The 24,953-nt window shown below is 46.3% G+C and overlaps 1 protein-coding gene across 1 annotated transcript; it reads left to right on the top strand.

Annotated features, from left to right (window-relative positions):
• Positions 1-373: 373 nt before the first annotated feature.
• CCDC83 (coiled-coil domain containing 83) lies at positions 374-24,856 on the top strand. The gene is made up of 11 exons (XM_048493265.1): positions 374-429; positions 2,899-3,052; positions 5,119-5,203; positions 7,161-7,329; positions 8,385-8,552; positions 11,460-11,551; positions 12,723-12,791; positions 16,947-17,068; positions 18,198-18,277; positions 21,439-21,683; positions 24,555-24,856. Exons 2-11 carry the CDS (start codon positions 2,928-2,930, stop codon positions 24,729-24,731), a joined length of 1,332 nt encoding a protein of 443 aa, XP_048349222.1. The 5' UTR covers positions 374-429; positions 2,899-2,927; the 3' UTR covers positions 24,732-24,856.
• The last annotated feature ends 97 nt before the right edge of the window (positions 24,857-24,953 follow it).

Genomic DNA, 24,953 nt, shown 5'->3' on the forward strand with positions numbered 1-24,953 from the left:
TAAAATGTGGTGGGGTTTTTTTTTTTAAACAAAAGTGATTTGAGTCGATGGTGGCTTTTCCACGTGGACACATTTCGCTTTTTAAAGCTGCTGTCATTCCCACACTGAGACACAAGATGGAGATATTGGCCCATAAGAGCTAGGCAGATAGCGCAAAGCAGCTCTGAAGAAAAAGAGCCCAAAGCCAAAAGTTGTGCAAACATTTTCTCAATTTAGGCCAACCTACAAATCAGACACTAGACTATTTCTAATAAAAAGGTACGGCAGAGCTTTTGCTAGGGGGTGGGAGGTTGACAAACCCCCTTTTTCTGAGGAGGAGTGAAGGCTGCAGCAAGACCCCCCCCTGACCTGCAAGTGGCCATCTTGTTAGTGTTGCCATGGTAACCGAGAGAGTGTTTGTAGCTGGAAGGCACCTGGAGGCCGGTGCAGGTAGGAAGGGAGCAGGCCTGGGAGGAGGGATAGCAAGCGTGAGCCAGAGCACTCTGTCGTGCTGTTTGAGCCCTACGGGTGGGAGGTTTTTGTGCATCAGGAACTGGCAGTGGGTGGGGGTGCCAGCCTCCAGGTGAGACCTGGACATCCCCTGGAATTGCAGTTCATCTCCAGACTACAAAAAAAATCAGTTCTCCTGGAGAAAATGGATGCTTCGGAGGGTGGGCCCTATTTTTATTGCTTAAACTTTTATACCGCCCCATCCCCTGCCCCCCACTGAGGACTGCGTCCCTCCAGGCTGAACCCCCATATCTTCAGTAGTTTCTCAATCTAGATCTGGCAGCAGTGGCGTAGGAGGTTAAGAGCTCGTGTATCTAATCTGGAGGAACTGGGTTTGATTCCCAGCTCTGCCGCCTGAGTTGTGGAGGCTTATCTGGGGAATTCAGATTAGCCTGTGCACTCCCACACACGCCAGCTGGGTGAACTTGGGCTAGTCACAGCTTCTCGGAGCTCTCTCAGTCCCACCTACCCCACGGGGTGTTTGTTGTGAGGGGGGAAGGGCAAGGAGATTGTCAGCCCCTTTGAGTCTCCTGCAGGAGAGAAAGGGGGGATATAAATCCAAACTCCTCCTCCTCCTCCTCCTCCTTCTTCTTCTTCTTCTTCTTCTTCTATTCCCCCATCCCCTGCCACTGTCCTACCCGATGACAGGTATAAGGAAGTATGTCAAACCATTCAGGAGACTTGTGGTGGGTCACTCTGTCTGGTTACAAATGTGGACTCCAAATATAAGCCCCCAGTTCCCTCTCATTTTTGCTTCTAAAAGTAAGATGGGCAAGGCAAACCCTGTGCAAAGTTGCTCCAAGGTTGCTGCCAGCTCGGGGTTGAGAACTTCTTTTGAGACTTGGGAATGGAGCCTGGGGAAGGCAGAATTTGGGGAGGGGAGGAACCTCAGTATGATGTAATGCTTTAAAACCCTTGCCCCCAAACAGTCATTTTCTTCAGAGGGACTGACTTCTGTTGTCTGGAATCAGTTCAAAGTGCTGGAGCTCGCCAGCCCTCCTTGGAAGTTGGAGAAATTGGGGCTGTCAATCTAACCCACTGATTTCACCCCAAACCTGGTGGGACCATTTTTTGGCACGGCTCTTGGATTTCTGATGGCTTTTGCAGAACAGGAAACACCCTTCAGTCCTCATTTAGTGAGCCCGGGTTCGTGGTGCACAAAAGTATTTTATTTATTTTGTACTGCTGTTCAGGTTACATTTGTACCTTGGGGCGTTCGAAGAATTGAAAAAAAACAAGCAAGGTGCATCCAAAATTAAATTGAAAAATGTTCCATGGGGTGGGGGTTCTCAGAAAGCTGCCCCCCAGCTTTTAATTGATGTTGATGGGATGAAACCCTTTGAGGGAAGGTAAGAAATTTCCTCCCTGGTTCCTGGGCACCACAGCATTTATGAAGAGTGCTTTTATAACCTAGCAGCAATGGCAGAAAAGTTTTAAGGATCAGGGAGAGGACTGCTTAAACTATTGGTGTGTGTGTGTGTGTGTGTGTGTGTGTGTGTGTGTGTGTGTGTGTGTGTGTGTGTGTGTGTGTGTGTGTGTGTGTGTGTGTGTGTGTGTGTGTAAAATACTAATTTGGTTTAATTTGTTGAATTGTGTGAACTGAAATTGTAGGCCACATTTGGATGCTTTTCAAAAATGAAATAAATAAATACCCCCACATTTGTGCCTTTTGCCAGAGTCATAACCTGGAATATAAAGCATATTTGGTCCTGCGTATGGGTCAAAGATCTTCACTACATGTTAATCATAAGTCCACAATTAGAAAAAAAAGACTGCCTTCAGCATTTCATAGCCCTAGAAAATACATAAGGGTGCCTTTATCTCTCAGCTCCTTTGATTAAATTTTGCCTCAATCAATATCTCTACTAAAGCTTTAACAGGCAAAGCTCAGAGTCATTAAATGTCCATAAAAAGATGGCCACTAACCTGGATAGCTTTAAAAGGGGCTTGGACAGATTTATGGAGGAGAAGTCGATCTATGGCTACCAATCTTGATCCTCTTTGACCTGAGATTGCAAATGCCTTAACAGTCCAGGTGCTCGGGAGCAACAGCCGCAGAAGGCCATTGCTTTCACATCCTGCATGTGATCTCCCAATGGCACCTGGTAGGCCACTGCGAGTAGCAGAGAGCTGGACTAGATGGACTCTGGTCTGATCCAGCTGGCTTGTTCTTAGATGATTCAATCATAGTTTTCCATACATTGGAATCCCTTCCAGAACTGCTAAGGGAAAGTGCAGCCAAGATGGTATAGCATCTTGCATTTTGAAAGCATTAACAGATTATTATTACTCCATTTTGGAAAAGGTTTCATTTAGCCGTGTGCAGAGAAGATCATGGCTTTTCACTCCAGGTGCACTGATAGCAATTTACATGACATAGAAGATGACTATTGTCTGTGTTTCTCCCAGACCTGTTTCATTTTACAAAGCAGTAAACCATGGCAAAGGGCAAGAAGAAACAAGACAAGAACAAACAAGACAAGAAAGAGAAGAAGAAGAAAAAAGCATCGCAACAGCCCAAGGAAGCTCGGACATATTTCCCAGAAGCTCTATTGGAATATCAGTATGTATAAAATGCAGGAATTTCAACATCTCACCACATGCTTGACTAATAGGCGGGAGAGAGGATCCAATTTTGGATTGAGAAATTCCTGGATATTTGTGGATAGAGTCGGGGGGGCAGGGGGGGCGGGGATCGAGGAGGAGAGGATCCTCAGTGGGTTACAATACCATATAGTCCACTCTCCAAAGCAGCAATTTTGCCAAGGAAGAGGAGTGGAAATTAGTTATTATTCTAGGACAGTGGTGGCGAACCTTTGGCACTCCAGATGTAATGTACTACAATTCCCATCAGCCCCTGCCAGCATGGCCAATTAGCCATGCTGGCAGGGGCTGATGGGAATTGTAGTCCATGAACATCTGGAGTGCCAAAGGTTCGCCAGCACGGTTCTAGGAGGTGTCCAGGACTCCCCTGGAGGTTAACAACCTTGCACTGACCTTAAGATTTCTTCATTCTTTTGTATCATGATCTTCTTCCAACAGGACTTGGGCTAGTGTGTATAAGATTATATCCAGGCTAAATCACCTAACACAGTGATGGCGAACCTTTTCGAGACCGAGTGCCCAAATTGCAACCCAAAACCCACTTATTTATCGCAAAGTGCCAACATGGCAATTTAACCAGAATACTGAGATTTTAGTTTAGAAAAAATGGTTGGCTCCGGGGCACGCATTACTCAGGAGTAAGCTTGGTGAAGCAACCGTGCAACGCTTCAAATGGGTGAATCACGATCCTAGGAGGATTTACTCAGAAGCAAGCCCCATTGTCAGCAACTGAGTTTACTCCCAGGTAAAGGATCATGCCCAGGTCAGCCTAGATGTGTGTGTGTGGGGTGTGTGCGATTTTCCACCCCCCTCCCACATGATGAACTCTGTGTGCGAGTGCCCACAGAGAGGCCTCTGAGTGCCACCTCTGGCACCTGTGCCATAGGTTCGCCACCACTCACCTAACAGCATATTTCTGTCATGATGCAAGTTATGCAAGACTGTAATGTTTAAGAGGGCCTTTTAAAATTAGAAATTGAACCCTGTGCTGAACGGGAACCTTCATAATGTAATAGTTAGATCTGAGTTCAGCAGCACTTTAGAAACCAACAATATTTTCAGGGAATAAGCTTTTGAGAATCAAAACTCTCTTTGTCAGGCAAGAATAGGAATGAAGATATGAGTCTTTTGGGCCATTTATGCATGCCATGCTTACCCTGTGGCTCTTTGCTTCACAGTGGGTTTTTCCTTCAGTTTTTTTGTTTACGTTGGGATTCTCCTGCTGTGATGTTGCCCACCTCTCATTTCCCAAAGATGTATCACGACAGTTTGATCTGGCAAGATATTCAGATTTTCCTCTATAGTATACACATAAATATACCACTGCCCCTGCTCCTTATTTAACTTATCTGGATAATAAAGATCTAAGGAGAGCTTTTACTCTTGCAAGAAGTGCACATTTACCTTCTGCTGTCTTAGAAGGGAAATACCAAAAGATACCTTATGCTACAAGGTTATGTTCTTGCTCTCTGAATTCTGTAGAAACTATGGAGCACATGTTATTAAAGTGTCCCCTTTATGAGGAGGCAAGGAAAAAATGCCTGTCACATCTACTACACAAGATGACATATTGTTCTGATAAAGTTTGTTGTGAAAAACTATTACAAGATAAGAAGGAGAATATTACTAAATGGGTAGCAAAATTCTGTCTATTCATTATGAAAAAGAAAAAAATGATCTGAATATGGCATCCCCCTTAGATATTTTTGTTTTGTCTAGTAATTTTATGCTGTTTGGTGTGTCTACAAAGTATAATGATATATAGATGGATAGTGCTGGAATACGGGAGAGAGATCTGCATTCTTGTTTTGTTGTAGATATTTTGGAGATTTGTAATATATTTGGTCATTGACTGTAAATAAAGTCTTCTTCTTCTTCACCTCTCATTTCCTTCTCCTTTCTGTACAACCTCCATCTGAGGGGGTTGCTTGCTGTCTCTCTCTTTTTTTTTTGGTAGCATCTTTGGTCTAGTGTCAATCTACTGGACTTTACATTAGCTCCTCCCATGCATTTATTTCTCTCCAGAATTCAGATAAAAGAAGAGATAATCGATCAGCTTCTAGTCGAAATCAAACGCTTAGAAGATATAAATGAGAGATGCCTCCAAAGAGTAAGTGAACTAGTATCTCTGCTTAAAGCTACTAAGGGGATGGAATTATGATTGACAAAGTTCCCGCTCCGTTAGGTAGCCTTAGGGCCCAATTACAGATGATATTGGACAATACTCTGTTCCACATACATATGATAATAGATTGTATATTCCTCCACCACAGAACAAAGCATGCTGAACCTTTTGAAGAAATGACATACAGTTGGGATAGGGTGAAGAACTGGGCCGGAAGGGTTATGATTGGCTGACCCTTCCGTCAATCGCTTCCTCATTTTCTCTGGGCATGGTTTCAATGATAATGAAAGAGGACTACTGGGCATGGTTTCAATGTTAATGAAAGAAGATTACGTTTTGAAAAATAAAGCAAAATAAAGCAAGAAGCATTGAGGCATGTTCTGCTCCCCAAGTGAATCTGTTTTTGGTGCCCTGTACTTGGCTAGGACAGAGTGGGGGAGACACAAGCCAGGTTCAACAGTTCTTATAATAGGTTTATTACTTGAGAGAATCAGGAACGGCCTAACTCCTCCATTGGGTCTATCTAATCAGAGTACTTGATTGTCTTGAGCAGGTTTGAAGCTGTAGACTGTGTCTTCTCTTGGCAGCTTTCAAGAAAGTCCACTGTGTCTTGCTTCCTTTCAGTTCTTTCAGTCTTTGTCTAGTTCTACTTACTGTTAAACTTAACTTGTGCTCTATGGACCACCATATACTAATATGTACGTCACAAATATTCCGGTCTCCAACTACCCTTGGCACCTCACTCTGACTGGCTGGCTGGAACTAAAACAGGGGATTGCTAGATAAAGAAAGGAAACTGCCTATTGGGAAATGTCTTAAAGGGACAGGGGCTAACTAAAATGCCCTCCCTTAGGAGTCTTAACAATGAACTAAAACCATGCTAACTATGGGGAAACTAAGTTTAATGGGGAAATAACAAAAGCCTCTGTGGGGGCATGACAAGGCAGAGCTATTTGGGAAGCAACAAGAAGCAGGTAGACAGCTTGGACTGAGGCAGTGAGGAGGACAATTGTTTAGCCTTGAAATGTGTTTCGTTTTGCACAATTGTGACTGTAGGGAAGCCAGTTCTCTTCCAGCCACCTGGAGGATGGGGGTAGGATTGCGAGATCCAGGTTAGGAAACTTCTGGAGATTTGGGATGGAGCCTGGGGAGGGCAGGGAATCCACTCTCCAAAGCAGACATTTTCGCCAGGGGAACTGATTGCTATAATCTGGAGATGAGCTGTCATTCCATGGGGATCCCCAGGTTCTACCTGAGGCTGGCATCCAGTGGTGGGATTCAGCCGGTTCATACCGGTTCAGTAGAACCAGTACCTTTTCTTTTTTGTTGAGTTTGGCGAACCGGTTGTTAAAAATGGCTTTCAGAGCCTGGAGCAGCCAGGTGTCTTGCAGCTAAAAGCCACATCGCCCCTCTCCCCCTCTCCCAGAGGAGTGAGGGGGCTTTCAGAGCAGCAGCAGCAGCAGCAAGGCCCCGTTGCCCCCCCACACACACACACACAAGAAGTTCCTCCGCAGCAGGTAAGTAAGCGGTGGGAAGGGAGCGAGGGGGGGGGCAAACCCCCCCCCACACACAAGAAGTTCCTCTGCAGCAGGTGAGCAGTGGGAAGGGGGTGAGAGGGGGGGGAACCAGTTGTTAAATTATTAGAATCCCACCACTGCTGGCATCCCTCCGTGACTGTGAAGGAGTTTTGAAAACTGATTTTCACACAGACAGACGTGAGAAGTCAAGTACAAGGAGGATACAGAGTGGTCTGCTGAATTATCGGAACTGTGGCTCCCAAACAGTTTTCCAATGGTTTCATAGGGTTGGATTTGCTTTGCACCGTTTTTGTGAGCTCTCTGGAAGGTGGCATTGGCAAAGGCGGAATGTGAATCAAAACCAACAGGACCGGTCAAAAATTTTGTGTTTTCCTCCCCCCCACCCCCCCACCCCCCCGCCCCAGAATGAGGACCTAAAGGCAGAACAGGCCGGGCACATCAGGGCCCTCCTAGCCACCTTGAAAGAGCAAGAGAAAGAACTAGAGAAGATTGAGGTTGTGACCCGGGATGATGTGGAGAAGGCCATGAAAGAGAAGTGGCAGTACATTAAGGACCAGGAAAAACTGATCAAAGGCAAGTCACGCATTGGGGGGGAGGGGAGTCCCAACTGGCAACCCTGTCAGGCAAGAGATGCTCAGGTGTGGTTTGCAACTGCCTTCCTTTTCATAGGAATCACAACCTTCCTTGATGGCCTCCTGGTCAAGAACTAGCCACAGCTGGCCCTGCTTAACTTCCAAACCTAGGGTCCCCAACCTTTTTGACTCTGTGGGCCCCTTTGGAATTCTGATATCCCATGGTGGGTGCAGCAACAAAATGGCTGCCAGCCACAAAACGATTGCCAGAGCTTAACTTGGCTAGTTTTAAATTTCTGGGCGTCATGATTAAAGAGGACTTGACCAGGGGCGTACAGACTGCCGCGGTGGTTAAGAAGGCCCAGCAAAGACTGTACTATCTGAGACTGTTAAGGAAACAACAACTGAATGGAAAACTCCTGGTGTCCTTTTACCGCTGTGTCTTAACCTACTGCATCTGTGTATGGTTCTCCAGTTAAACAGTGGCAGATAGGAAGGCGCTCCAAAGGGTGATCACTACTGCACAGAGGATTATCGGCTGCCCTCTCCCCTCCTTGGAAGAACTCTATAATTCCCGAAGCTTAAAGAAAGCCCAAAATATTCTGAGAGACCCGTCTCATCCAGCACGCTCTCTTTTTGAACTGTTACCATCCAGCAGACGATACAGGTCTATCAAAACTAGGACAAAGAGGCTTAGAGACAGCTTCTCCTCTAGAGCTGTGGCTATGCTGAACTCCGTGGCTTCGTGTTGATGTGTTTGGGGCTGTGTAGGGATGGGTGGAGGAAGGGGAAAGTGAGGATGGGGTATGAGTCTGAAATTGTGTGCATCGAGGAATGCTGCTGTAAATTTCGTTGTGCGTGCACAATGACAATAAAATGCTTATGCTTATGCTTAACTTCAGGAGCACAGTGTAAATTCTTGTGCTGTGCTGCCAAAGCAACATTCCTAAAAATCTGCCCAACCAATCAGAAGTCTTGCTGGACCTGACAACTCTAGCACAGCCCGTTACGAATGCTGCCATCTTACCAAACCCATGGCTTATTGTTATCCGACAGACATGCGCTCTCAGATCAATCAATTTGAGCAAAAGCTTCAAGTGAAACAGGCAGAGATAGACTACTGGTTAGAATACAAGAGGACGGGGAGCGGTGACCACGCCCAACAAATCCAGGTCCTCGAGCAAGATATCCTGAAACTAAGGGCAGACCTAGAGGAAATGATAGGTATGCTACTCTTAGCCTACTATTTCAACCTGCAAGCAGCCCTGTCAGTTCATTAGGGGAAGCGGGGGGGGGGGGGGCAAACAGCAGCAGTACAATAGTTTTTTTTTAATTGGGGACAATAGAAAGAGCCAAACATGGTTTGAGAAAGACATTCCTTCCCAAGGTGTACATATACATTTCTTTCATCTCACTTAATGCCTCTGGTCATACAGTTCTTCCGGGTTTCTATTGTACTTATTGTATTTTATTGTGCTATATGGGATTTTGATGGATATCATTGGTTATTGTTGGGTTTCACATTGGCAAAACTTGGGGGGGCCGAGGGGGCAGACGACACAGGGACCATTTGCCCGGATCATGTGAGGGCACATTTTGCCTCCCCGACCCCTCTCCCCCCACTCCCTTGCCTCTTCCCACTGCCACCGCCACTGCACCACCATCATTGCAAAAACCCTCACCAACAAAAAAATCCTCACCACCATCATCGCAAAAACCCTCACCAACAAAAACCCTCACCACCATCATTGCAAAAACCCTCACCAACAAAAACCCTCACCACCATCATTGCAAAAACCCTCACCAACAGAAACCCTCACCACCATCATTGCAAAAACCCTCACCAACAAACCTTTTCTCCTCCAAGTGGTGTTGGCTGGCAACATACTGGGGTCAGGGTTAATGCCAGGGAATCCTCCACCCCCAGGGGGTTGCCGGTTGGCATCGCTCAGAGGAGAAAAAAATTGTGGTGGGGGGGGTTGGAAGGATGCTGGTGGGGTGGGGAGTGGGGGGTGGGCAGGGGAAATGTCAGTGCCTGGGCCACAAAAGCCCATGTGCTGTTTTGTGGTGGCACACCACTGGGGTTTTATTAGACTGTGTAAGCCTCTTCGAATATTGGTGACGGAAAGGTTGGGTAAAAACACTTTAAATAAAATAATATTTTTTAACTTGCACAGCCTGTTTGGACCAGAAGAAAAAGTGTGTGTGTGTGGGGGGGGGGGGTTTCCACACCCCACAAGAAGTGGGGCATCTTCACATCTCTGAAAAAGCTCTTCTCTTGTTAAAGCTTGCAATTTTTTTTAAGCCTGAATTGTACTTGGAAGTTAAACTTTTAAAAGAGTTTGAAACGAAACCCTTTTGGGAAGTTGTCGACTTTTATTTATTTAATTTACTCACAGCTTAGCTTTCTCACTTAGGCGGATTCTGCTTGGACCAAAAACAGTGGTGTGAAAACGATGTAAACCCTTTTACGCCATTTTAAACCATTTCACACTGTTTTCACGCCGCTGTTTTTGGCCCGTGCGGAATCCGCTTAAGACTCAATGAAGGTTACTCAGCCTGGAAAATAGGGATGTCAGCCTCATTGCGGAATCTGGGGATCCCATGGAGCTACAGAATTTATAAGACCCTTTCTTAATTTATAAACCCCCGCCCAGAGGTGGAATCCAGCAGGTTCTCACCAGTTCCCGAGAGTGGGTTACTAATAGGGTCCGCTTTTCCATCTCCACGCCCTCGCCTCCCCGAGAGGCACACTGCCTTTGAACGTGAAGGTTCCATATAGCAATTGCGACTAATAATGTAACTCCCTGAACTGGGTCAATCCCTTTCAGGTACAGCAATTCATTGATTCTCAGCCTTTCGTACCTTTTATCTCACCAGTCTCTATCAAAGAACCTGTGTGTTTCACCGTTGCTGTGTTCAGATTTGTGATTTGGGGCATTTTCTATAATGTGACAATGATTTAGTAATGACGTAGTGCAAAATATTTGGGGGGGGGGTCGTGTTGGGGTGGCTGCCCATGGGAGGGGCATCCAACTCAGGTTTTGCCCAGGGCTCAGGTTTGCCTAGGTACGCCCCTGCCCCCTTTGCTGAGGGGGGGCTGGTGAGGGAACCTGTTACTAAAATTTTTGGATCCCACCACTGCCCCCACCCCCGCAATCCTCTCATTAAGTCTTATGTCTCTATTCAGTACACCCAGAACTAGTATCAACAGGGAAAGGAGACAGTGGGCAACCTTTTTCCTCTCTGAATCTCACATGGTTTACTTAAACCTCCATCGACAATTGTTTGTGCTGTTGGTGAGGCTATTAATAAACAATTTAACTGAAGGAACTTTAATGAACAAACAATTAAAGAAGAATATACCTGGAAAGAGCAATAATACAAAGAAAAGGTGAAGGTTTGTGAGGCAGATGTTAACTGGTGGGCTGGGCAATATGGAAAGAGGTAATCCTTTAAGTACAATCAAACTCCACAACACAAATGGCACATGATTTGAGAAAGGAGAACAAAGGGCCTTTCCCCACTTACCTTAAGCCCCGCGCTACTTGAGGAGAGTAGCGCGGGGTCCCCCGGCACTCCCCACAAGAGGGGCGGCAACAGCGCAGCCGCCCCAACTCTGCTGCTGTCGAGCATCCCTGGCGCTCTTGCAAAGGCCACCTTTTGATGACCCCGCGCAGAGTGCGGGGTCGTGGGGACGCCCGGGTGCGCGGCATAGGGGGGATCATGGTGAGTGGGGAAACGCCCAAAAACGATTGCTACAGTATTAAGATGGGACCATATTCTCATTACTGGGGAAAAACTGGCATTCTATTATATACCAGCAAAAATTGTTATTGTCCAACAAATCCATTAAAAAATTGTTTATGAGAACAGTAAGGGATCTTTATCCACATGTGCTGTAGGACAAAAATAATTCTACATCTGCCTCGGAGAGTGGTGGAGTCTCCTTCTTTGGAGGTTTTTAAAGAGAGGCTGGATGAACATATGTCAGGAGTGCTTTGACGGTGTGTTCCTGCATTGCAGGAGGTTGGACTTGATGGCCCTTCTAGTCTCTTCCAACTCTATGATTCTATGATCTTCCTTTGTGCCTTTTCTCCCTCCTTTTGTTATTATCCCCCCGCCCCCAAGAATTTTTCAGAATTGCTCTGGAAGAAACAAAGCAAAAAATTGACAAATATACACTGAAGCAAATGGAACTGAAGAAAGAATGGGCTACTGAGGTATCTTTTTTTTTTTGCTTTGAAATCTTGGTCTTTTTTCTGAACTGTGGACATGCTCACGCCAGTGCCCCTAAGTTGCAGCACGGGGAAGGAGAAAACTCTCTTCCTTGTGCACTTCTTGGGTTCTTCCTGTAAAGGAGGAATGGTAGTCCCTTTACTAAAGGTAAATGCGCCATACTAAAGTGCCCCATACTAAAGGTAAGCTCGCTACACCCTCGCTTGCCTGCCCGCCCAATCTCATGCCATTCATCTGCCAGCCCACCTCAATTTGGGGGGTGCACAATCAGTACTTGCCCCAGACACCATTTCCTGTGGGTACACCACTGGTAGAGGGGAACTGGTGGAAATCAGCACAGCCTTGTATAACAACTGGCAAGTTATTTTTTTTTACCCCCAGAGAAGTAACATGTTGTTTTAAGCTGCCGGATAGTTCTTGTGCAAAATCAACGGCATAAAAATGTTACGAATAAGAAAAAGGAGGTTTGCCCAAAGTTTCCAACTGTCTCTATGGTGGGCACGCTTTTGTCACCAAAGTAGTGGTTAAGAGCAGGTGCATTCTAATCTGGAGAACCGGGTTTGATTCCCCGCTCTGCCACTTGAGCTGTGGAGGCTTATCTGGGGAACTAGATCAGCCTGTGCACTCCAACACATGCCAACTGGGTGACCCTTCTTCTTCTTCTTCTTCTTCTTCTTCTTCTTCTTCTTCTTCTTCTTCTTCTTCTTCTTCTTCTTCTTCTTCTTCTTCTTCTTCTTCTTCTTCTTCTTCTTCTTCTTCTTCTTTTCTTCTTCTTCTTTCTCTTCTTCTTACTTCTTCTTCTTCTTCTTCTTCTTCTTTCTTCTTCTTCTTCTTCGCTCTTCTTCGCTCTTCGCTTTCGCTTCGTTTCTTCGTTTTCGCCTTTCGCTCTCAGTTTCTTCGCTCTCGCCTCGCTCTTCGCTCGCCTCTTCGCCTCGCCTTCGCCTTGTCTTGGTCGTCTTAGATCTTAAGTCTTAAGTCTTAAGTCTTAGTCTTAGATCTTTAAATCTTTACCGATCTTGTCTTCGTCTTCGTCACCGTCACGTGTGATACTTCTTCTTCTTCTTCTTCTTCTTCGTCTCCTCCTCCTCCTTGTATCAAATCCCTCAATGCCAAGGATTTCACCGTCAGCCAAGTTTCCACCTTTTCTTTCTTCAGAATGCCGTTAAGCACATTGACAAAATCAGCTGCCGGGAGATCAAAGAATATGAATGGCTAAAGGAAGAGGTAAGTTTGAGAGGAGAAGGTGAAAGCAGGAAGGGAAAAGGCAGACCCAACATGAGAGGGGTTGATTCCGTAGCCACAGAGAGCCACCCTCCTTTTGCAAGACCTGAGCAAGGCCGCTACCGACAGGACATTCGGGAGGCCATTAATTCATAGGGCTGTTGTAAACTGGAAGTGACTGGACAGCACATGGTACACATACACAAGTGTGAAAGGCCACACCTAGGTTTTCCAATGGAAGCCCATGCACCGAATGTAGGACTGTGGGTTTTTTTGCTTTCCTGCTACAGAATAACTGGGACTGAAAAAAATACAGTGGGAGGAGCCATTTTTCATTGGCTTATTTCTGTGCTGCTCAGACAGCTATTGTGGTGGACTCTGGCGTTACATCCCAACCAAGCTCTATCCCCCTCCAATCTCTGCTATCCCAGTTACCACCCCAAGATCTCCGGGAGTTTTCTAGGTCAAAGCTGGCAAACCCTAATGTGTAATTTCACCCACTCATGGAACGGTCCCTTGTACAGGGCCATATCTATGTACACGCCCCCCCGTTTTTGACAACGGGAGCCCTGCTGTCCCCTCTTAGGGGAGTTTTAAGCTGTCAGACGCCATCTGTTACCTTCTGTAATGTAATATACTGTTGTAAATTGAGCACTGTATTTTTAACGGAGATGGGTACTATATTTAATTGTATTTGTATATTTGTGTTGTGAACCACCCTGAGCCCTCCGGGGGAGGGCGGTGTACAAGCTTAATTAATAATAATAATGATGATGATGATGATGATGATGATGATGATGATGATGATGATGATGATGATAATAATAATAAATTCAGAAGGCAGCCCTGCTGGGATCCGCACGAATACTACGCCGATACATTACAACTTCCTAGGCCTCTGGGTGAGGCTCGAATTGTAATGAAGGCCAACAACCAGCTAAAGATCTGGCAGCTGTGAAATCTACAATAATAATAATAATAATAATAATAATAATAATAATAATAATAATAATAATAATAATAATAATAATAATAATAATAATAATAATAATAATAACCCAAAGTGCCGTCTCTGCAAAGAGGGTGATGAAACCGTGGAGCACATCATCTGCTGTTGTAAGAAAATAGCCCAAACTGACTATCTTGAACGTCACAATAGGCTAGCAGCAATGGTGCACTGGAACCTTTGCAAAAAGTACGGCCTGCCCTGTAGCAAGACCTGGTACGAGCACAAGCACATGAAGACCACAGAAAATGAAGAAGCAAAATAATCTAGGACTTTAGGAATTACAAGGATAAAATCGAAGGAAACACCTGGCACAATAAACACCCCAGACATAACAGTGATAGAGAAAAAAGCATGTTTGGATCATAGATGTTTGCTGTGCCAGTTGACAGCAGGGTGGTGAGGACAAAGAAGCACTGGAAAAAGATCCACAAAATACAAGGGACCTACAAATTGAAAGTTGGAACGACAGGCGTGGCAGAAAGGAGAACAACAGTAATCCCACTAGTAGTCGGTGCTCTAGGAGGAATCCTAAGAAATCTTGAAAAAAAAGCATCTGGAAAGCCGCTAAACTTGGACAGAACATCAGTCCACATGCTGCAGAAAGCAGCACTTCTAGGAACTGCACACATTCTACGCAAATACCTCTAATATCCTAGGTCCTTGGGAAGGACTCGATATTCAGAGATGAATTCCAGACACTTGTGCTGTGTTGTTATGTGTATAATAATAATAATAATAATATCATCGTAGAGGCTCTGAATGTGCGATCTGTAAAGGAGAGCCAATGTGGTATAGCAGACGGAGCGGCAGACTACGACTTTGGGGACCCCCAGGTTTGAGTCCCGCCTGTCAGCCTGTCCACCACCGGAAGCTTACTGGTTGACGCAGTTCACAAGCTCATTACAAAAGCCTGCCTCACAGGGTGCCCCCTGTTACAGGAGGAGCCACGGAATTCTCCCCAGGCTGAGGGAGGACAGCGGAATATCAGTACATAAATAGAAATGCATAAATATATCAAAACTTCTGTAATGGAAATTTTCATCCCTTGCTCTAGTGTTAATAGAGCCAGCGTGACGTAGCGGTTAAGAGCTAATAAGCCAATTTTGAACTCTTAGGAAAGCTCAGGGCTTTTTGTATTCTGCGGCTTTTCCCCCCTGTAAGCTCAAGAGGTTAGAGTGGCTAGGAGCAGTGGGCTCTAATCTGGATTTGATTCCCCACTCCTCTACAGGAGCGGCAGACTCTAATCTGGTGAACTGAGTTTGTTTCTCCACTTTTCCTCATGATGCTTGCTGGGTATTAACCTTGGACCAGAACTCTCTCAGCCCCACCTACCTCACAAAGTGTCCATTGTGGCAAGTAGAGGAGAAGGTGATTATAAGCCGCTTTGAGTCTCCTTAAGGGGAGAGAAAAACAGAATAGAAAAACCACCACCACCACCACCTCCTCCTCTTGCTCCTACTAACTGGCTGTTGTGGATTTTCTGGCCCGCGTGTCCATGGCCTGATAGTTTTGCTCCTAATGTTCCACTTGCATCTACAGCTGGCATCTACTGTGGAATATCACAGCAAGATGTGTTTCCTACACACCTCTCCTTGATTCTGAAGATGCCTGGCATACAAACTAGCAGACTGTGGCCGCAAAACTCAGAAAGCCCATAACAGCCAGTTGATTCCAGCCTCCGACAGTGCACTGAGTGTTTCCGGATATTTCTAGTACAGTGACCACATGTCCAGGTCACTCAGCATAATCACCCACTGGGGAGAAAATAGAAATAGAAAATAGGCCCTGCTTACCTGAGGGACCGTCTCTCCCTATACCGCCCTTCTAGGCCCCTCTACTCATCGGAGGCGGACCTACTGGTGATCCCTGGCCCCAAGGCGATCCGGCTGGCCTCTACAAGGGCCAGGGCCTTCACGGCTCTGGCCCCTACCTGGTGGAACAGGCTTCCAGGTGAGATCAGGGCCCTGCGAGACTTACAAAGTTTCCGCAGGGCCTGTAAAACGGACCTGTTCCGCCAGGCATTTGGCCAGACGGGATGATGTCAACTCCACCATAAGAACAGCTGGCCTCCCGTGGGTATATAAAGGGGGAGGGAGGGGCTGAAGCCATCTAGAATCTTGTTATTTTATGTATTTTATATAAATTATATATGATGTTTTAAGCTGTTTTACTATTGATGGACACCGCCCTGAGCCTTTGGGGAGGGCGGTATATAAATATAATAAATAAATATACAAATAAATAAATAAACAAACATGCATAAACCAATAAAAATTGCAAAGTCCCATTGCCCTGCTTTCACGACCCACTTTCGAGTTGGAACATGCAGGCGAGGAAACACCGTTGCAAGCCAGCCCTTGTCTGCCAGCTTGCAATCGAACTTTTTGTCTAATGAAAGAAATCCAAAGTTGGTCCCAATTGTAAGAACCGTCAGTTATGCCCACCGGGTGAGGAGAGGCGCGCCAGAGCGTCGGATTAGCGTACAGAAGTTCAGCCAGAGACCAGTCCGTGTCAATAACTGTGGGGCAGCCGGGGGCCTAACACAGTGGTGGCGAACCTATGGCACCGGTGCCAGAGGTGGCACTCAGAGCCTTCTCTGTGGGCACGCATGCACAGAGTTCATAATGTGGGAGGGGGGTGGAAAATCACCCCCCCACACACACACACACACATCTAGGCTGGCCTGGGCATGATCCTTTACCTGGGTGTAAGCTCGGTTGCTGGGGCTTGTTTCTGAGTAAACCCTCCTAGGATCGTGATTCGCCCATTGGAAGCGTTGCACGGTTGCTTCACCAAGCTTACTCATAAGAACATAAGAAAGAGCCTGCTGGATCAGACCAGAGTCCATCTAGTCCAGCACTCTGCTACTCGCAGTGGCCCATCAGGTGCCTTTGGGAGCTCACGTGCAGGATGTGAAAGCAAGGGGCTTCTGCTGCTCCTGAGTAACGTGTGCCTTGGAGCCAACCATTTTTCCTAAACTAAAACCTCAGTATTCAGGTTAAATTGCCGGGTTGGCACTTTGCAATAAATAAGTGGTTTTTGGGTTGCAATTTGGGCACTGGGTCTCGAAAAGGTTCGCCATCACTGCCCGAACAGATAAGATGTAGTCAAACAAGGACTTCATTGCAAAGTCTTACTTTTCTTGGCAGGTTGCAATTTACAGGAAGGAAGTGAATGAATTGGAAGCTTCTGCTCACGCCCTGGAAGAGGAAAATATCTATCTCATCAAGAAACTCTACAATCGTAGACTGCGCTACCTAAGAATACCCAGGTAAAGAGGGCGCTCTGCGACGTGCGTTATCTTGAAGCGAAATGTATTTAAATGCCCAGTACCAACAAACCAAGTAACCCGAGCAAAAGACAGTGTACTGACGACCCAAGAGCCAAATTGGCCCGTTAGGCCTAAAGCAAATTGGGCAGGCGAGAAATTTAATAAAGAAGAGGGGAGATTAATTAATTAATTGGATTTGTAGACCGCCCCATCACCGAAGGGCTCTGGGCGGTGCACAACAATATCCACATGTGTACAATTTACCATTACAATCAGTGCAATTACTAAAACCAATAAAATCCATTCAAAGCAGCGGTCAGTACAAGATATCAGGCGTCCCAAAACCCAATTTAATTTAGAGGCCTCCCTAAGGAGAGGGAACGGTCAGACTCCCCTCTAAGAGGGTAGCATAAGATGGTAAATCAGATATGTAAGGGGGGGGGGCCTCAGCGACATTTTCAGGCTTGTAATTGGAGATCTCCAAAGGTCTCAGGCGGAACAACTCAGTCTTACAGGCCCTGCGGAACTTACCAAGGTCCCGCAGGGCCCGGACAGCTGGAGGAAGAGTGTTCCACCAGGCCGGGGCCAGGGCTGTAAAGGTCCTGACCCGTGTGGAGGCCAGCCGCATCATAGAGGGGCCAGGAACCACCAGCAAATTGGCCTCCTGCACTGAATGCAGAGAGCCTTCGAGTAGAGGGCATGAATGGGGTATCGCGGTCTCCAGTGAAATACGAGGGATGATGGGAAGGAGGGCAAGAAGAGCAAGCCACCGAACTTTGAAGGGAAATTCAGTGCCATCAAGTTGTTTCTGACTCATGAATCAATGTCCTCCAAAACAGCCAGTTAACAACCTGACTTAGGTCTTGCAAACTGAGGGCTTGTTTAGATCTGCCCTGCGAGTGCGGGAATAAATCCCCTTTCAAGCTAAAATAATCAGATAAAACCATGAGAGAATAGAAACACTTTCCCCGGCACCTTGAACAGACCAGGTGGGGCAACCAGAAGACTTCTGTAGAGAGGGGATTCCATATGCACGGTGCCACCATTGAGAAGGCCCTGTCTGATTACCAGCTCCTCTCCAGAAGAAGTTAATACGATGTTGCTTTTTTTCCTCCTTTTAATTTTCTAGAAACATATTCCTTACCCAGATTGCTGGCCTGCAGCTTACAGAAGAAGAATTGGAAAGCATGGAATCCAAGGAGCTGCCAGGTAATTCTTTTACTACTAGAGTTATCTTGCAAATGATCTAGAACCAGGGAGCATACATTGAAAATGCTGGGGGGAAGAATTAGGACTAATAAAAGGAAACACTTCTTCACGCAACGTGTGATTGGTGTTTAGAATATGCTGCCACAGGAGGTGGTGATGGCCACTCACCTGGATAGCTTTAAAAAGGGCTTGGACAGATTTATGGAGGAGAAGTCGATCTATGGCTACCAATCTTGATCCTTCTTGATCTGAGATTGCAAATGCCTTAACAGTCCAGGTGCTCAGGAGCAGCAGCAGCAGCAGGCCATTGCTTTCACATCCTGCTTGTGAGCTCCCAAAGGCACCTGGTGGGCCACTGCGAGTAGCAGAGAGCTGGACTAGATGGACTCTGGTCTGATCCAGCTGGCTTGTTCTTATGTTCTTATGTTCTTATGATCTAGTGCTACCTCCCTAGATAAGCCCGGCATAACTGTTGGGTTTCACCACCCAGAGAAGCGGGTAACGCATGTTAAGAAGGGCAAAAGGTAAACATTTATTAGGAACTGCATTTAGGATCGGACAGAAAGCTAGCTGGGAAGAGTTTCTGCGACTAACTTCCGAGAATACACAGGATATTAGAACTGAGAGTCTCAGTCTAAGTACAGGCAAGAAGTGACATGAAAAGAACAGAGAGTCACTAACCCTCTAGTTGATCCCTTGCTCATCCCCTTCTGGGTCTTCTTCTCAGTTCCTTTGTGCATTAGACATTTGCTGTATCCAACAGTGACCCCTGCCACCACCAGCTTCCAACAGTCTCACAGTCCAGGGTGGGGAGGGGGTTAGAAATCCGTATAGGCATGAAGTATCTGGTCCTTTTTACACATGCAGAATAATGCACTTTCAATCCTGTTTCAATGCACTTTGAAGCTGGATTTTATTGTGCAGAAGAGCAAAATCCACTTTCAAACTATTGTGAAAGTGGATTGAATGTGCATTATTCTACATAGGAGCAGCAGTGGCGTAGGAGGTTAAGAGCTCGTGTATCTAATCTGGACGAACCGGGTTTGATTCTCCGCTCTGCTGCCTGAGCTGTGGAGGTTTATCTGGGGAATTCAGATTAGCCTGTGCACTCCCACACACGCTAGCTGGGTGACCTTGGGCTAGTCACAGTTCTTCGGAGCTCTCTCAGCCCCACCTACCTCACAGGGTGTTTGTTGTGAGGGGGGAAGGGCAAGGAGATTGTAAGCCCCTTTGAGTCTCCTACAGGAGAGAAAGGGGGGATATAAATCCAAACTCTTCTCCTTCTTCTTCTACATGTGCGGAAGGGGCCATATGCTACCCAAATCAGGGACAAATTAGTTCCAACAACACAAGCTGTGCTTCTTGTCAGCGTGGTCTCTCCTCTACTAAAAGTTACAGGAAGTCTCATTTTAACTTCAGATGGATAATGGGGGTGAGTAAAGCTGACTTCTCCCCTCACTGTGGTATGGGCGTCCCCACACATGAACGCACAAAGCACAGACCATTGATCCCTCAGAATCAGCACTGCACACTCAGACTGGCAGCTGCTCTCTAGGATCCCGGGCAGAGGTCTGTCTCATCATCTACGGCCTGGTCCTTTTAATAGGAAATGCCAAAGATTAAACTTGGGACAAGACAAACGCGTGCTTTTTTGATTGCGTGTTCCTGCAAGGCAGGGGATTGGACTTGATGGGGTCTCTTCCAGCTCTGCGATTCTTTACTTCTGAGCCAGTAATTTAGGCTTTTGGTTCACCTGGACTTTGCAGCCCTGGAGAGGCAGATAAACGATCACCAAGAGATGCATAGGAGAGAAATGAGAAGTAGTGACTGATTGTTGAGGCAGCTTCTTTTGGGGGGGGGGGCACTGCATGACAGACAAGCTGAAAAACACCGCCTCTGGAACGAGGTCGAGAGCCAGTGCGATGCAGCGGACAGCACAGCAGACTAGAGCCCTGAATGACCCGGGTTCAAAATTCCCGCTTCTAGCCATGGAACCTTGCAGGGTGACCCTGGGCCTGTCACATACTCTCAGCCTGGCCTACCTCACAGGGTTGTTGTTAGAAAACAGAGGCAGGCAGAACGCATTCTCAGCTGCGTTGAGTGTTCCACTGGGGGAGAAAAGCAGGATATAAATAAATAAATACAAATGTAATGGTCAGCATGTTTAGGAAAAAGGTTCCTTATTGGGGTGCTGTGTGGTTTCCGGGCTGTATGGCCGTGTTCTAGCAGCATTCTCTCCTGATGTTTCGCCTGCATCTGTGGCTGGCATCTTCAGAGGATTTGATGGTAGGAATGGAAAGCAAGTGGAGTATATATACTGTGAGGTCAAAAGGTGAGGCCATCTGAATAGAGTAGCCTGGCATGTGAGTCACAGAGAAGTCTGTATCATGGGAGTAACAATGAAGATAGCAAGGTCAATAGGTGAATGCATCTGAATAGAACTATCCTGGTCTTTGTTCCCTTTGATTGCCATTGTCTATAGTTGTCCTGTGTTTGTGTGGAGCTGATCAGTCACTGTCTTGATTCTAGAGTTTTTCAACACTGGCAGCCAAATTCTGTTCATTTTCATGGTTTCTTCCTTCCTGTTGAAATTGTCCATGTGCTTGTGAAGGTTCCTTATTTCTGCACGTATCTCCCATTCCTTTTCCTGTTTTGGGGGATGAGCAGAGGCAAAGGAACCTGAACTGTTGGACAGAAGAACTCAATGCTTTGGCAGTCTCCAAGCAGCACTGGATGAATACTAGCCAGGGATGCTCTAGGCTGTTCCTACATTGAGCAGGAGGTTGGATTAAGAAGAAGAAGAGTTTGGATTTATATCCCCTTTTTCTCCTGTAAGGAGACTCAAAGGGGCTTACAATCTCCTTTCCCTTCTCTCCCTCCAACAAACACCCTGTGAGGTGGGTAGGGCTGAGGTAGCTCTGAAGAACTGTGACTAGCCCAAGGTCACCCAGCTGGCGTGTGTTGGAGTGCACAAGCTAATCTGGTTCACCAGATCAGCCTCCAAAGCTCAAGTGGCAGAGCGGGGAGTCAAACTCGGTTCTCCAGATTAGAGCACACCTGCACTTAACTACTACACCCTGCTGGCTTAGATAGCCTGTATGGTCCCTTCCATGGTCTACGATTTCACTACTTCAGACAGGTTACTTTTTCCATCCCTGCAGAACAAGGAGCATCCTCCCAGATGTTTCCCTTGCTGCACTGCAAGATACATCAGCCTGAGCCGATCAGTTTCTCTCCCTCTGAAGTCGTCCTTGCCACAGAGGTGGCCGGGGAGAGAGAGGAAGGAGAGGAAGGAGATGAAAGAGAGAAACAGCTTGAGAGTCCTTCTGAACTGGTGTACCTGCGAGGGCAGTCGACCTCCGAGTTCCTTCCTCCACTCCTGTACGAAGACACAGCAGACTTCAAGGTAAGAAAGAGCTTGCCCCCCCCCCCCTTCTCCTGGCCATAGGATGACATCAGGTGCAGCTGAGAGGTGAGCTTTGAAAAGCAACCACCCTGTTTTGAGGGCTGGGAGTATCGAGTTTCCACTGCCCAATTTACAGTTGGTGAGTGCAGAGGTGGAATCCATCAGGTTCTCACAGATTCCCGAGAGTAGGTTACTAATTATTTGTGTGTGCCAAGAAAGGGTTACTAATTGGTGATTTTTGCCTTAATTACGCCCCTCCTCCGCTCTTCAGCAGTAGCGCACAGAACTTGAAGCAGTCTAGCAGTCTAGTGTACATGGCAGCCTGCGCCTGCGTGCATTCGTTTTCCGCCCAAGGACCGGCGCAGCGGCTGCGTCCTTGCCACAGCCCAACCCAGCAATGCCCTGCCCCCGTCGTGGCCCGCCCGCCCATTGGCGCTACGCCACTGTTTGAATCCCACCACCATGGGAACCTGTTACTATTTTTTTGGGATCCCACCACTAGGTGGGTGGCATGGTGCAGCATCTTTTCAGCACCAGAGCAAGAATTGGCGCATTGCCACTGCTGGGGGGGCGGGGGGGCGGAGGGCTGTTAGTGCCCAAAGGCACTGTCCAGACACTTGTCTGTTTTCTGCTGCTCCAGAGACTAGGACCGGGAGTAATGGGCTCAAGGTGGAGGAAAAGAGATTCCACCTAAACATCAGGAAAAAAACTTCCTGATGGTAAGGGCTGTTTGGAGTGTGGTGGAGTCTTGGAGGTTTTTAAAGAGACACTGGATGGCCATCTGTCAGGAGTACTTTGATCATTTGCTCCTGCATGGCAGGGGTTTGGACTTGACGGCCCTTGGGGCCTCGTCCAACTCTTATGATCCCATGATTCTAAGTGAGAAGCCCCCTGGCTGAGCTTTAGCGATGAACCACATGGATGTAGGCAAGTGGCTTGCCAGAGGGATATTCCCTGCCACCCAGGGGATGCAATCTCCACTAGCTGTTCAGAGGTTTTTTTTAAAAAAGGAACATAGTATGTTCCATGCATGGCATGAAATTGAGAAACACACACACACCACACCACACCACACCACACCCACACACACACACACACACTGCTTGAGCGTATAATGCACCTCTGTTGCGCTGCTCAGAATGAAAAATGGGGTTTTTCCGTGTGGAAAATACCCTGTTGCCTAAAAGACAGGGATTTTCTCCCACACGTGACTGGGGTAGGGTGCTTGCATAAATCTGCACATAAGTTAGTCTTGTGCAGAATTTTTTTTCTATAGCCCCTCCCCCTTTCAAAGGGAACCGCCTTACATTCAAGCTCACCTACCTGCAGAGCAAATACAGAAGTCCCATTTTTATTTGCCAGTAGTCTTAAAACACCACACACCTCAGCCAAAGGAGACAAATGCACCCTTGAATGGTTCTGCAAATCAAAACCAAGGTTCCTGCCCTATTATCACTTTGTAAAGAATTATCTATCTATCTATCTATCTATCTATCTATCTATCTATCTATCTATCTATCTATCTATCTATCTATCTATCTATCTATCTATCTATCTATCTATCTATCTATCTATCTATCTACAAATGAAAGTAGAAGACCATTTTCTTAAAGGTCAACAGTGAAGTGGGGAAAAGGGGTAGAAAGGTTAAACCTTTACCAACTGGGGATGCCCCCAGCTGTTAAGAGGCCAGTCATGAACTGTGGTCTCCCACCATGTCTAGCTGGACTTGACTTGGCTGTATGTGAAGGCTCTTTCTGACCTCATTCTAGAGGCCTCCCTTTTCGCACATGCAGAATAATGCAGTTCCAATCCACTTTGCAGCTGGCTTTTACTGTGAGGAATAGCAAAATACCCTTGGAAACAATTGTAAAAGTGTATTGTCGAAGGCTTTCACAGCCGGATTAAACTGGTTGTGGTGGGTTTTCCGGGCTGTGTGGCCGTGGTCTGATAGATCTTGTTCCTAAGGTTTTGCCTGCATCTGTGGCTGGCATCTTCAGAGGTGTATCACAGAGGGACGTCTGTGTAAAAGTGGACTGAAAGTGCATTATTCTGATTCTAAATAAGATTAGTCTAAGAAAATGGATTTAGAATCTTATACTAATTTGATTTGGTTGGTTAAAAGAATATGCACATATTAAACAGCTATGTGGTTAATGAACTACTTTGTTAGGAGACATCAGTTAGAAAATATAAGACTGGAGAATAAGTTTTTAAAAAAATATATATGTTTAAGAACAGAGCCAAGGAGAAGTTAGTCTCATCCTAAAGAGAATAGCGTTGAGAAGAAAATAATATAATTTTGATTTTCTCGGTTTTTCTTTTGTTGCTTTAAATACCGTGTTTCCTCGAAAATAAGATAGGGTCTTATATTAATTTTCACTCCAAAAGATGCGTTAGGGCTTGTTTTCAGGGGATGTCTTATTTCCTCCCCCATGATTTTCCCCCCCCCCCCCCCCCGCAACCAGATCAGCTGTGCCGGGAAATCTGTAACCAGAGCTTATATTTCAAGACTCCTCCAAAAATCCCAAAAAATCATGCTAGAACTAATTTTTGGGGTAGATCTTATTTCCGGGGAAACAGGGTACATGCATGTAATTTTCTTTTTCTGGCTCTTTTCTTACTTTTGACTTTGATTATTGCAACTGAATTATTTTCAATATTTATTTTAAATGGGGGAGGGGAGGAAGTGTGTTATTCTGCATGTGCGGAAGGGGCCCAAGAGTTTCAGGCGGTAGCTGTCCACACGTCACAAACCAACAAGCTTTTGGGGGGAGATGAAAGCTTTTGAGACTCAAAGCGTCCCACATCAGGCACTCCAAGAGGGTTTGCGACCAAGGAATTTGCTTTTTCCTTCACTGTGAACTCCAGGAATACACAGAAGCGGGGCCTTTGGAGGTGAAGCTCATGAGCCTGGTTGGCAGAGCCAAGCCTCTCCACGAAGACGCTAAAGAAATGCCGAGCCTTACCTGGCTCGAAGAGAAATACGGCAACGCCGAAGCAACCCACCACATCACCTACCGGATGATCAAGTCTGTATTTCCTTGAGACTTAAGGCAGAGATCCCCGTGTTTGTTTGTTTTTAAAGTGAGCGTCAAGTCGTTCAGGTGCAGTTTGTATGTGACTGTGGCCGTCGGCTTATATTGAAAAATTAAATTGGATGGAGTAATAAGGATGTGTATCATGTATTGTTATAATTCGCGGCAACCCGAATAACTCTTATCCTGCTCTTGTTTGTTTACTTTATGTATATTCTATTTTTCTCCCCAA

This window comes from Sphaerodactylus townsendi, linkage group LG04, assembly GCF_021028975.2.
Source record: "Sphaerodactylus townsendi isolate TG3544 linkage group LG04, MPM_Stown_v2.3, whole genome shotgun sequence".
Classification (NCBI taxonomy): domain Eukaryota; kingdom Metazoa; phylum Chordata; class Lepidosauria; order Squamata; family Sphaerodactylidae; genus Sphaerodactylus; species Sphaerodactylus townsendi.